General features: G+C 44.8%; 1 protein-coding gene across 4 annotated transcripts in view; it reads left to right on the plus strand.

Annotated features, from left to right (window-relative positions):
• Positions 1–5,798: 5,798 nt before the first annotated feature.
• Positions 5,799–13,560, plus strand: part of LOC141008555 (filamin-C-like) — a 74,220-nt gene continuing 66,458 nt past the window's right edge. For 3 of the 4 annotated variants that reach the window (XM_073480978.1, XM_073480980.1, XM_073480981.1), the window contains exon 1: positions 5,799–6,180. In XM_073480978.1, coding sequence (XP_073337079.1) covers positions 5,799–6,180 — 382 coding nt within the window. The remainder of the gene's footprint in view (positions 6,181–13,560) is intronic. The other variant, XM_073480979.1, reaches the window with a different exon arrangement.

Below are 13,560 nucleotides of genomic sequence, written 5' to 3' on the forward strand. Positions count from 1 at the left end.
GTGGAAGAAGTACTTTGATTATTTATTTAAAAAATACTCAGTTACAAGTAAAAGTCCTGCATTCAAAAATATTACTGTCATAAAAATACAGACGAATCTTCAGCAAGTATCAAACATAAAGTCCAGAACAGCCACAGAGTCAAACCATTACACACGTTTCATTAATGAAACTGCCTGAACTTGAAAACCAACAAGTAACAATAATAACAGTGTTTCCCTGAAGCGGCTGAGGAGAATAGAAAAGTAAATGTACGTATTTACGTCCTGTGATGTTCTTTGAATGAAAAGCTGTCGTGGAAAAAGACAAAACGATTTCACTGTGAGACAAAAACCGATAAATCACAAACTCTCGTTTTAAACAAATAATTCTGAAAGTTCGTGCTGCAGATTTTAATATGTTATTCCTTAATAGTTACTGTAAAACATATTGTTTACTGACTGTTTGACGTAACCAGAGTCATTTAATTACAAGTTCATATAAAAATACCAGTTAGTGCAGCTTCAGGTCAACAGAAGAAGTTGATGTGAGCAGCTGCAGGAATGAAACCAGACTTCAGGCTCACGACGGGGCTGTTCGACCCGATCAGCTCAGTGACACCACTCACAGTTTCTGTACTCATATAATTTACCAATTAACTGATTAAGTCATTTATAAGTTAATGTTTAGTGACTACTTAATAATCCGTCCAACAGTTGACGTCGTGTCAGCTCTAAAGGTTTTGCCTTATTTCTCCTCACTGGACTAACAGAACATTTTGCACTCGTCGAGCTGAAGACTGAAACAGCGTAGCAGAAAACATTTGATTGTTCGTGTTTTAAATCATCGACTCTGCTTCCGTCCCGTTTAGTGCTGAATATTATCATATATACGTCCAAAAATCATCATTATTGTGATTTATTTCACAGAGAAAAACAGCAACGATCATCTTTATTTGAGCTGCTCGTTCACACATCAATAGAAAACGTCCGCATTTATGTCGTCACACTTTTTTGTAAACTTAAAGTTGTTTGTTGGAGCTGAAGATTATTAGTCCGACTGATCTCACTGTGCCAGTCTGAAGCTTAGACAGCTGCTTTAAATGAAGCAGGGAGATTTCTGTAACGTTGGTTTATGATTTCAGAGACAGATGTTGTGGAGGATGTTGGGAGGAGAAGTGTCACTGCTGCAGACTCAACACGTGGAGGAAAAGTAAAGAATGAAAGTGTTTACAGCTCTGACACGGCCTCGTTCACACAGGATCAGTGTGATTCATTAATATGAAATAATCTGACATGACTGAAATGAAACTAAAGTAAAGAGAATCGAGCCTCAACTAATGTGAAAGAGTTCGACTGAGCTAACGTGGTTTAATATTTTCTCTTAATAAATGAATCCTGTGTGAATGAGGTCGTTCACACACAGATTAAAATATCGATCTGTTATTATTTGAGGTGCTCGTCTCAGACCTGGTTTTATTGTGGCGGGTCAGATTTGATATGTTTCAGTGGTTTTATGGGGGGTGAATAAATCCTTATAGATAGATTCTGATTCATGTTTACATTTAATCTTTGACCAAATAATATAATCAGATGTTGTTTATACTGAATCAGGTGTTTAGGGTGTGGTTCGTGATGATTCATGTGATCTGTAACAAATATTAACCAGGAGAGTCGCTGAGTGGAGGAGAAGCTGTGGATCAGCGAACAGCAGCCGGCAAAATATTCAAACTAAAAACATTCCAGTTAAATAGCAGCAGCAGCGACACGCCGGTCAGAAGCTTCTGTTCGCTGGACAAACACTGAAACACTGTTCTGAAGGGAAACACACGACTGTGATTAGGTGAAGGGCATTAACGTGACGAAGCCTTCAACAAACTGTAAGAACATTAAATAAACTCATAGTCATTTATTCAGTATTTAATGATTAAGTGATATATCCATTGATTAGGCTGTAACAGGTCCTGTGTTCTACATCATCAGTAGCATGTGTCGCTAACAGCTGCTAGTTTTTGCATGACAGTTCAAACTGTAGTAACTTAAATCAGTTCTGTAAATAACATCACACCATGAACACCAGGAGCAGCTGATGTTTCCTCCAAAAACATTATTTATTATTATTAATTATTATTAAACAGAATTAAAAGTTTGGAATGACAGAAATAAAACAGTCAAAACTAGAAGAAGATTTTGACTTTTCTTCCCAATTTCTGAAGGAAGAAGGAAGAAATAAAAAAAATCGGGATAATAAAAAGAAGTAATGGTTCGTTCACACCGAACACAAAGCAAAGTTCTGCCTGACGTGAGTCCGATCGCAGGATTATTGGTGTTAATCCACCTTCACTGCTGCAGTCAGGATGATTGACAGGAGTGAAGATACAAAGTAGCTCTCCTCCCGTCGGTCAGAGCAGAATCTGATGAGAAGGTCTGGATCTGAACATCGTCTCTTCACATCTGTTCGTTGACTTTGCTTGTGATTTGCTTGATCGTTTTCATTCTGACTTTGAGTATTTTATTTGTCTTTCCTAACGTTTAATCTGTCTTTTTGTTGTATCTGGGCTTCCGTAGATCCGACCCTGCGGCCTGTTGTCGTCTCGTCCTGGTCTTTGTGTCTCTGTACTCTTGATGTCAATAACGTGTCTGTTGTCTCTGACAGAAACAGATTCATCCTGTGAAATGTTGTAAAATGTGAAAAGGACCTGAGCTTTGGTCGCAGGTGTGGACGCTGGCTGAATGTTTGTTAACGATCCTGTTGTGTTTGTGTCTGATTAAAAACACGCCGTCCTGCTGGAGGCTGCATGCTGACGTCACTCCGTACAAACTGTTCTGACTGAAGGTCTTTCTGTGACGACAGCTGCAGCTTCGGCCCAGCTGATGTTCAGACTGTAGGAACGACGAGTCCTCAGATGTTTCTAATGTAGCAGCAGAGACGACGGACTGACAGACGTTAGCCGGCTGTAGCTGCTCAGCGCTGCATGTTAGCTTTAGCCAAGTAGCCTTTCTGCATGAAACGTAGCTTCAGACACTGTCTCAGCTGTTAGCTCGCAGTGTTAGCATGAGCGCTGTAATCCGACTCTTCCATTTGTTCATTTATGACTATTTTTGTAGTAAAAAGTTAAAAAGTCTTTAAAATCTGTTTCAGTTTCATCTCTGAGTCCAACTCACAGCTGACCGTTAGCTTAGCATTAGCTTAGCACACAGACTAGATGCAGGATGCTAATTACATCAGTTCGTTTAGGTAACAGTCAGTGATGGAATGTAACTAAGTACATTTACTCAAGTTCTGTGTGTCAGGTGTGAGGGGTCAGGGGTCAGGTGTGAGGGGTCAGGTGTCAGGTGTGAGGGGTCAGGTGTGAGGGGTCAGGGGTCAGGTGTGAGGAGTCAGGGGTCAGGTGTCAGGTGTGAGGGGTCAGGTGTCAGGTGTCAGGTGTGAGGGGTCAGGTGTCAGGTGTGAGGGGTCAGGGGTCAGGTGTCAGGTGTGAGGTGTCAGGTGTGAGGGGTCAGGTGTCAGGTGTCAGGTGTGAGGGGTCAGGGGTCAGGTGTGAGGGGTCAGGGGTCAGGTGTGAGGGGTCAGGTGTCAGGTGTGAGGGGTCAGGTGTGAGGGGTCAGGTGTCAGGTGTGAGGTGTGAGGAGTCAGGTGTGAGGTGTGAGGGGTCAGGTGTGAGGAGTCAGGTGTGAGGGGTCAGGTGTGAGGAGTCAGGTGTGAGGAGTCAGGTGTGAGGGGTCAGGTGTGAGGAGTCAGGTGTGAGGGGTCAGGTGTGAGGAGTCAGGTGTGAGGAGTCAGGTGTGAGGGGTCAGGTGTGAGGGGTCAGGTGTCAGGTGTGAGGGGTCAGGTGTGAGGGGTCAGGTGTGAGGAGTCAGGTGTGAGGTGTGAGGAGTCAGGTGTGAGGGGTCAGGGGTCAGGTGTGAGGGGTCAGGTGTCAGGTGTGAGGGGTCAGGTGTGAGGGGTCAGGTGTGAGGAGTCAGGTGTGAGGGGTCAGGTGTGAGGGGTCAGGTGTGAGGTGTGAGGAGTCAGGTGTGAGGGGTCAGGTGTGAGGTGTGAGGAGTCAGGTGTGAGGTGTGAGGAGTCAGGTGTGAGGTGTGAGGAGTCAGGTGTGAGGAGTCAGGTGTGAGGGGTCAGGTGTGAGGGGTCAGGTGAACTGTGTGAATGATGATGTCATGTCTGTGATCGTGTGCTGACTTGTTGAAGCAGCTGAACCTTCTGTAAATGAACGGACCAATAAAAAGTCTTTAACTGTTGATTCATGGTTTGATTGACACTGATCACTGAACCGCACACATCGGACCTGTGCTGCTGGAGGAGGAGCAGGAGGAGCAGGAGGAGGAGCAGGAAGAGCAGGAGGTGGAGCAGGAAGAGCAGGAGGTGGAGGAGCAGGAGGAGGAGGAGCAGGAGGAGGAGCAGGAGCAGGAGGAGGAGGAGCAGGAGGAGGAGCAGGAAGAGCAGGAGGTGGAGCAGGAAGAGCAGGAGGTGGAGGAGCAGGAGGTGTAGCAGGAGGAGGAGGAGCAGGAGGAGGAGGTGTGTGGAGCAGGAGGAGGAGCAGGAGGTGTAGCAGGAGGAGGAGGAGGGTGGAGGTGGAGGAGGAGGTGGAGCAGGAGCAGGAGGAGCAGGAGGAGGAGGGTGGACAGCGAGTCAGTGTGTTTACCGACTCGTCCAATCAGAATCTGTTTCAGGCTCACGTGTCAGAGGGTTTGCTCCATATTTGGATGACATCACTGTGACATCATCAGGCCACAGAAGACAGGAGACACTGAGGACGACCAATGAGACGCAGCGTTAAAACTGGACGCTGAGACGAGAAGAGGAAATGTTGAACTGAGTAACTGAGTAACTGAGTACCTGAGTAACTGAGTACCTGACCATATGTTAACATGTACAAACTGAGTCAGCTGATCGTCTGTTTTATCTGATTGATGAGGAAATCAGTTCATTTAAAATGTAATCTGTAAAGTAACTAGTTACTAAAGTAATCACATAAATGTAGTGGAGTGGAAGAATAAAGTAACAGAAAGTGGAAATACTCAGTAACTACAGGAGCATCACCTGCAGGCAGGTACTCATGTATAAACGTTACTCCGCAGCGCCTCCGGTGGTCGTCCTCTCCTCAGATCACCTGTCATGAAAGTTCAGGTGTTTGAGGGGATTCCTGCTCCTGTAGTGATCTGATTGGCTGCCCACACATGACGTCAGTGTTTTTTTTTACAAACAGCCGGTGTCTCCTCTAAAAATACCGGAGTGTCACCGAGCTGGAGCCCCGGGCCTGGGGGGGGGGGGGGGGGGGGTCCTGCGTGACCCCGCCCCCTGCTCCGTCGCCACCCAATGAGCGGCGGCCTCGGTATCAGTGCGGGTCAGGGGATGCGGGCCGGCTTGTATATGGTCCTGCAGGAACATTCCTGAGAGTCCAGCCGAGTGACGCCGAGCTCTTTAACTGTGTCCGCTGCCGCTGCGCCGCAGTCCCGACTCTCTGAGGCCGCCACGCCGCCTCTGCGCGTCTGTTCCCGGACACAGGAGCGAGTCTGTCCGGAGGGAGAGAGAGAGAGCACGCTTCTTCTTCTTCTCTTCTTCTTCTCTTCTTCTTCTTCTCTTCTTCTTCTTCTCTTCTTTCTTCTTCTGTGACTTTCCTTCAGGTTTGGAGCCCATGAGCCGTCCCGGACCGGACTGACGGACTCTGGATGTTCTCACTCTTCACGCAGACTTTGGTGAAGTGGTTCCCTCCCCGCAGGCTCGGTTCTGCCCCCGCCGCTCCTCTTCCTCTTCTTCTTCTCTTCTCTTTTTTCTGCTGCCCGTTCTTCTCTTCCCACTCGGCGCTATAAAAGCGGGCACCATGATGAGCAACAGCAGCTACTTGGAGCCGCAGCAGCTGCCGCCGCAGTTCTACCAGAGCTCCGCCGACATCGGCGAGGAGGAGGAGGAGATGCCGGCCACCGAGAAGGACCTGGCCGAGGACGCTCCGTGGAAGAAGATCCAGCAGAACACCTTCACCAGGTGGTGCAACGAGCACCTCAAGTGCATCAACAAGCGGATCAACGACCTACAGAAGGACCTGAGCGACGGGCTGAAGCTGATCGGGCTGCTGGAGGTGCTGAGCCAGAAGAAGATGTACCGGAAGTACCACTCCAGACCCAACTTCAGGCAGATGAAGCTGGAGAACGTCTCTGTGGCGCTGGAGTTCCTGGAGAGGGAGCACATCAGGCTGGTCTCCATCGGTGAGTGTGCGCGGCTTTACGCACGTTTTACGCACGTTTTACGCACAATGCCAAACTGAGCGCGTGTTGGAGGGCGTGCACGAGCTGAGAGGTTAGACTGTGGTGATGATGATGAAGATGATGGTGATGAAGATGTGTTTGCTGTTGTTGAATCTTCACACTTCATAGAACTGACACGAAAATATATTTCCTGAAGTAATGAAACACTTTGTGACGTCTGGAGACAGAACAGCTGCTCAGACCTCTGAGTCAACAGCTCCTGAAGCTTCTCCTCCAGAACTCACATGAAACCAGCACACATTAACACAGGGAAGAACTCAGCCCACAGAACAGACCCACAACTATTTAGGAAAATATGAAATATGGACCAAAATGAATGAATCTGATTATAATGTTCAGTCAGACTGAAACTCTTTGATGTGAAAGCAAAGAAATAAAGAAACAACGAACGTCTGATGAGCTTTAAATACTGAGACAAAGTGACTGAGAGGAAACGTTTAGGGAACTTGTTGTTGTGTTGTTGTTGTGGTGTTGTGGTGTTGTTGTGGTGTTGTTGTTGTGTTGTTGTTGTGTTGTTGTGTTGTTGTGGTGTTGTGGTGTTGTGGTGTTGTTGTCGTTGGTCTCAGGTGTGTTTGGAGCCACAGGTGTGAACAGCTGATTGGCTCCCTGGTTGTGTAGCTGTGTTCGTAGCTCGTTGGTTCTCAGAGTTTACGCTTCCTTCATGTTCTCTTGATCATTTTAGTGATTTACTTTCATATTTCACCTTTAATAGAAAAAGGAGGCTCTTTCTCTTCATTAATGTTTCTTAATGGATCTTTTTACCCTTTTAAAAGTCCTTAAACACTAAAAAGTCTCATTAAAAACAGCCGTTATTACTTTAATTTACCACCAGACATCCTAAACGGAGCCCGACACGGTCGTTGTGCTGTCTGGTTGGTTGACTCTCCAGAAAACCCATTAACCCCGACAGTCCATGACTTTACACTGACGAGCAGATGTTAAAGCTCCTTCCAGCTGCACATTCACACGTGTTTCTCGTGTACGTCAGGATGATTCTGTTGTTTCTGTTCGGAGCATCAGCTGAACCTTCTACGGACCGAAACCAGCTGATCTTCAGTCAGTCTGCTCGTTAACCCTCCACAGAGCCTCTCTCACCTCGACGCTTCATGGTGGAGTCGACAGTGACGGTTGAGTTGAGGTGCAGCAGAAGTACAAACAGTTACTTGAGTAAAAGTCCCTCCATGACAGTCGGGCTCCATGTGAGAGGAGACAAGAAAAACTTAGTTCTGACCCATAAAACTGTTTCTGGACTTTGATGAAAACAAGTAATAAACAGTGGATCAGGATCATTTTCATTCAGATTTTACTGCAGATGATTTAACAACAAACTGAAGTGAAAACTTCCTCTGTGAAGAGTCAAATAAATATATGTTAAAGTTCTGCTGAGGCGTTTGGATCAGCACTCAGCTCTCAGCCCTGACGCCTGTCAGCCAATCAGAATGTCCTGTCTCAACGTCCTCGCTCAGTTTTAATCTTTAAAGCTCCGCTTGGATAAAAGTCTCTGTGGGACTGTCGGTCGGCTCAGCGAGGATCAGGACTGGACCAGTTCAGAGACTCAGAAACCAACTTTCTCACCAGCAGGAGCTTTAAGAGGGCCGTGTGGAGCAGGAAGTGTTTTAGGAAGCAGGAAGTGTTTTAGGAAGCAGCAAGTGTTTTGGGAAGCAGGAAGTGTTTTAGGAAGCAGGAAGTGTTTTAGGAAGCAGCAAGTGTTTTGGGAAGCAGGAAGTGTTTTGGGAAGCAGGAAGTGTTTTAGGAAGCAGGAAGTGTTTTGGGAAGCAGGAAGTGTTTTGGGGTCCATACTGGGTCCGTAGTGGGGAAGTGGTCGTGTTGGTGGAGGTTTGTGACATCGTCTCCAGGGGCCGAGCGATGTGATGTTTTCAGGGAACAGATGATGACGTGTCCAGGAGAGTAACTGATAACTGATAACTGATAACTGATAACTGATAACTGATCATTGATAACTGATAACTGATAACTGATAACTGATCATTGAAAACTGATAACTGATAACTGATCATTGATAACTGATAACTGATAACTGATCATTGATAACTGATAACTGATAACTGATCATTGATAACTGATAACTGATCATTGAAAACTGATAACTGATAACTGATCATTGATAACTGATAACTGATAACTGATAACTGATAACTGATCATTGATAACTGATAACTGATAACTGATCATTGATAACTGATAACTGATAACTGATCATTGATAACTGATAACTGATAACTGATCATTGATAACCGATAACTGATAACTGATCATTGATAACTGATAACTGATAACTGATAACTGATAACTGATCATTGATAACCGATAACTGATAACTGATCATTGATAACTGATAACTGATAACTGATAACCGATAACTGATAACTGATAATTGATAACTGATAAATGATAACTGATCATTGATAACTGATAACTGATAAATGATAACTGATCATTGATAACTGATAACTGATAACTGATAACCGATAACTGATAACTGATCATTGATAACTGATAACTGATAACTGATCATTGATAACCGATAACTGATAACTGATCATTGATAACTGATAACTGATAACTGATAACCGATAACTGATAACTGATAATTGATAACTGATAAATGATAACTGATCATTGATAACTGATAACTGATAAATGATAACTGATAACTGATAACTGATCATTGATAACTAATAATTGTTGTACTTTTACAGGAAAAATTCTAAATCAAAGTGGAGAACCACTGATGGAAAGTAACTAACTATAATTTACTCGGCTGCTGTACTTGAGTACAATGTGTTTCTGATACTTCATACTTTAACTCCACTTTACACATCCAGATTATTCAGTGCTGATTGGCTGTTGCTGGTGACATCACATAGTGTGGTGACCACTGACAGAGAGAGGACTGATAACCAGCCGACGACTGACTGTGACGTCTCTGGATTTATTGATCGATCAGTAATAAATGTCAGAACATCATTTCTTGAATAATGAGCGTCCACAGTGAGCTGAGACGTTTGATACTGTTAAAGTAGTTTCAGCTCTCGACTCTTTAGTTCCCCTCAAACAAACTCAGGAAGTGACGTCACACTCGTGATGGTTCCAGGTGACTTTTATTTTGAGCGTTTCGTCTTCTGTGACTCGTCTCTGAAAACATCATCAGTGTGCCGCGATGATGAGGAGGCACTGACCTTCTTCTTCTGTGGTTCGATCTGCCTGGAAGGATCCAATCAGAACGAGACGCTGCAGCTCTGTGCTGGGCTGAGACCGTGAGGCCTGCAGGGGGGCAGGGTCTTGTGGGGGGGTGGGGGTTAGGGTGGGGGTGTATGAGTATGAGGTGATTGATGGCAGGACAGCTGAGCTCTGCTCTCCCTCCACCGACAGCTGCTGAAAATAGAGCCGAGACACACAGAGAGGAAACTGATCCACCTCACGTCTCCACTACACTTTAATCTGGAATGCTCTGCTACGACTACACATCGATCATCTCTGATCATCTCTGATCATCTCTAATCATCCCTGATCATCTCTGATCATCCCTGATCATCTCTGATCATCTCTGATCATCCCTGATCATCTCTGATCATACCTGATCATCTGATGTTAAGTTATCTCCTTAATGTCTAGTTATCCCCGATCTCTGATCATTTCAGTCTCTGATGTGTAATAATCTCTATTTTTGATGTCAAATAATCTCTCATGTCTCATATTCTCTGTCTAATAATCTAGAATCTAGAATAATCTCAATCTTTGATGTCTAATAGTTTCTCTGTTTAATAATCTGTCATTAATGTTTCATAATCTCTAATGTATAATAATCTCCATTTTTTATGTCAAATAACCACTCAAATCTAATATTCTCTGTCAAATAATCCCACGTTTTGAATAATCTCTGTCTTTAATGTTTAATACTCTAATCTGTTATAATCCCTCATGTTGGTCTGACCTCTCGCAGTAATCTGTATTTTATCGATCACATTATTCGAACACTTTACTGGAAGTCAGTTCATCTTCAGTGGTGATGTCATCCTACACCAGTGGTGCCGTCCAATCACAGAGCTCCAAATTACCAGCGAGTTTAAACTGAGAAAACAGATGTTGACTCTGGATTTAACTGATTCTGGATCAGCTGTGAACGTCTGTGAACGTCTGTGATCACTGATCGTCACTCTCAACATTAATAATCAATCATCATAAGTGATACCTGCAGCAGGATCAGTGATCAGCTTAGTGTGTGAGTGTGTGTGTGAGTGTGTGTGTGTGTGTGTGTGTGTGTGTGTGTGTGTGTGTGTGTGTGTGTGTGAGTGAGTGAGTGAAACACTCTGTTTCATTGTTACACTGCTGTCAGCCTCTCTCTCTCTCTCTCTGTTCGCTCTCTCTAATGGTTTCCATGTGTCGTAGCAGTCAGCACACAGGAATGTCCCCCCTCCACACACACACACTTTATCTTACAGCTGTGTGTGTGTGTGTGTGTGTGTGTGTGTGTGTGTGTGTGTGGATGGTTTTAACCTTGTATTAACTCTTTCAGTCTGTTTCAGCCTCTCAGAGTTTCTTGAGGACATTAAGATTAATTTAATTTGAATCGTTATATTCAAGATTAATGAAGTAGACTTTAGTTTGTCTTCATCAAATAAATCGATTATATTGTAAAAAAGACAAAATCAGTAAAATCAATACATTCGGAGCAGTCAATAAAATCTGTAAAATTTGTAAAACCAATCAAATCAGACTGTCTGTCTCCATGGTGACAGTGTGCTGCTGATGTTGTCTGTCTCCCTGGTGACAGGATGCTGAGCGTCACCAGAACATGTAGGACTTCCTGTTTCTTTAGTAAACTGTTATAACTCACAACGAACCGTGAGATCTTTGGATGAGGAACTCTTTTCATGGTCCTCTTTGTGACACAGTAGAAGTGATAACTTTAATCTGATCAATATTTTCTCTGATAATCGTTTGTCCTGAGAACAGTGACAAGAGACTCAGACAGAAACAAACTTCACGTTTTAGAAACCGAAGTGTTTTTGTTGTGGAGGCAGTAAACCACCACCAGGAGCAGAAACCTGAACCCTCACAGTCTGGAGAACATCAGGAACTTTTTACCTTCAGTCCTTCTGGTTTCTGTTTTAATGACATGAGGCTGTTTGAAGTGACACACACTTAAAATCTACAGATCAGCAGGAGGGTTTCAGGATCAGACCCATCGGACGGACGATGAGCTCATGTCTCCTGCAGCAGAACCCATGTGGTCTCCTGTTTGTTCTCATTAGACACAACGATCTGTCTCAGCCAGGACGAAGTTTCTGAGGAAGCAACAAAGCCTCAGATGACATTCAACCGAAAAACCAGCAGAAAACAGAAAACCACAGAGAGAGAGTCTGAGAGTTGGTTTGTGTGTTGGTTGGTTGGTTGGTTGGTTGGTTGGTTGGTTGGTTGGTTGGTTGGTTGGTGTGTTGGTTGGTGTGTTGGTTGATTGGTTGGATGGTTGGTTGGTGTGTTGGTTGGTGTGTTGGTTGATTGGTTGGATGGTTGGTTGGTGTGTTGGTTGGTTGGTTGGATGGTTGGTTGGTGTGTTGGTTGGTGTGTTGGTTGATTGGTTGGTGTGTTGGTTGGTTGGTTGGTGTGTTGGTTGATTGGTTGGTGTGTTGGTTGGTTGGTTGGTGTGTTGGTTGATTGGTTGGTGTGTTGGTTGGTTGGTTGGTGTGTTGGTTGGTGTGTTGGTTGATTGGTTGGATGGTTGGTTGGTGTGTTGGTTGGTGTGTTGGTTGATTGGTTGGATGGTTGGTTGGTGTGTTGGTTGGTGTGTTGGTTGATTGGTTGGATGGTTGGTTGGTGTGTTGGTTGGTGTGTTGGTTGATTGGTTGGATGGTTGGTTGGTGTGTTGGTTGGTGTGTTGGTTGATTGGTTGGATGGTTGGTTGGTGTGTTGGTTGGTTGGTTGGTTGGTTGGTTGGTTGGTTGATTGGTTGGATGGTTGGTTGGTGTGTTGGTTGGTGTGTTGGTTGGTGTATTGGTTGGTTTGTCAGTATGATTACAGTGTTTCCGCCAGGATTTTTTTAAAGAGTGGCGGCGAGGGTGGGCTGATGGGGGGGGGGGGGGGGGGGGGGGGGGGGGAGGGGCGTGCGCGCGACCGGATCGTCGACTAGTCGCTGATGACATCATTCATATTTTTCCCATCATAACTAAAATCCCAGGAGGAGGGAAATGCTCTGCAACAATCTGTTTCACTGACTGACAGCTCATGCACAGAAATGAGTCCACAGTACAGCAGCTTTATAAACAACAAGCTGTAAATCAGTTTGTTTTTTTGTAACATATAGCCTACAGGTGCAAAAGAAAATACTGTAGCTACTGTTCATTAAACAATTAGGGAGGAAAACGACACACAGGCCTCGTCACCATCACAGTCCTGCTCAGTCACAGTTTCACTCACAGTTTTAGTTTTTCCTGGTTGCTTGCTTCTGTTGTTGTTGTGCGCGACGTAAAGCTGTCGATATGAGCGGAGTTTTTTTTTTGTTTTTTTTAATTGCCGGCAGCCCGGACACACTGCCCGCGGAAGCGGCAGTTTCTCCTGCTCTCTCTCTCCGCGCCGGTCAAACATCAACCCGTCTGTATCTGCTCGGTTTTCCAAACACAGGTCTGTCTCTAGCGCTGTATGTAGCCTATGGATGTGTCTTATGTGCAGACGCAACTGACAAATACTTATAGACGGACAAGCAAACTTAATCATCATTTATTTTATTTTGAAAATTGACCGGATTCTCTCGCCTTTTCTGTGCCCGACTTCCTGTCTGGTACGCGCTCGTTCTATCCAGCTTGACTGCGCTCGTATTTTTTTCATTCAGCGCACTCAGCTGTTGTTTCAAGCCGCTACTCTTGTAGCCTACTGTTACATGATCAGCGACTAGTCGACGTCAAGCTCAAAACGTCATTGTGGAGCAGGGGACTAGTCTGTGCAACCTCTAGTGGAAAACCTGCTTTACACTGTTTTAACATTAAAAAAAAAAAAAAAAATCATCATTCTGAAGGTGTGGCGGCTTTTATTTTGCCGTGGCGGTGCGCCACGATCAATTACATGTAGCGGAAACCCTGGATTACATAAACAGGTTTCCAGACTTGGATGGAGGATGAGTCTCAGCCCAGAGGGTCGGGGATAAAGGGACAGATCCAGGAACTTTTTCTCTCTTCCTGACATTGTGAGTGGTTAATTTCTCAGTGATTAATAAAATCAGACATATGTAGGTGGCTGGTATCTATGAGTGAGGCCTGGGCGGAGGTATGCACTCCCATGAGTCTCATTCTAGTTTCAGATGTG

This window comes from Pagrus major, chromosome 14 (genome assembly GCF_040436345.1).
Source record: "Pagrus major chromosome 14, Pma_NU_1.0".
In the NCBI taxonomy this organism is placed as follows: Eukaryota; Metazoa; Chordata; class Actinopteri; order Spariformes; family Sparidae; genus Pagrus; species Pagrus major.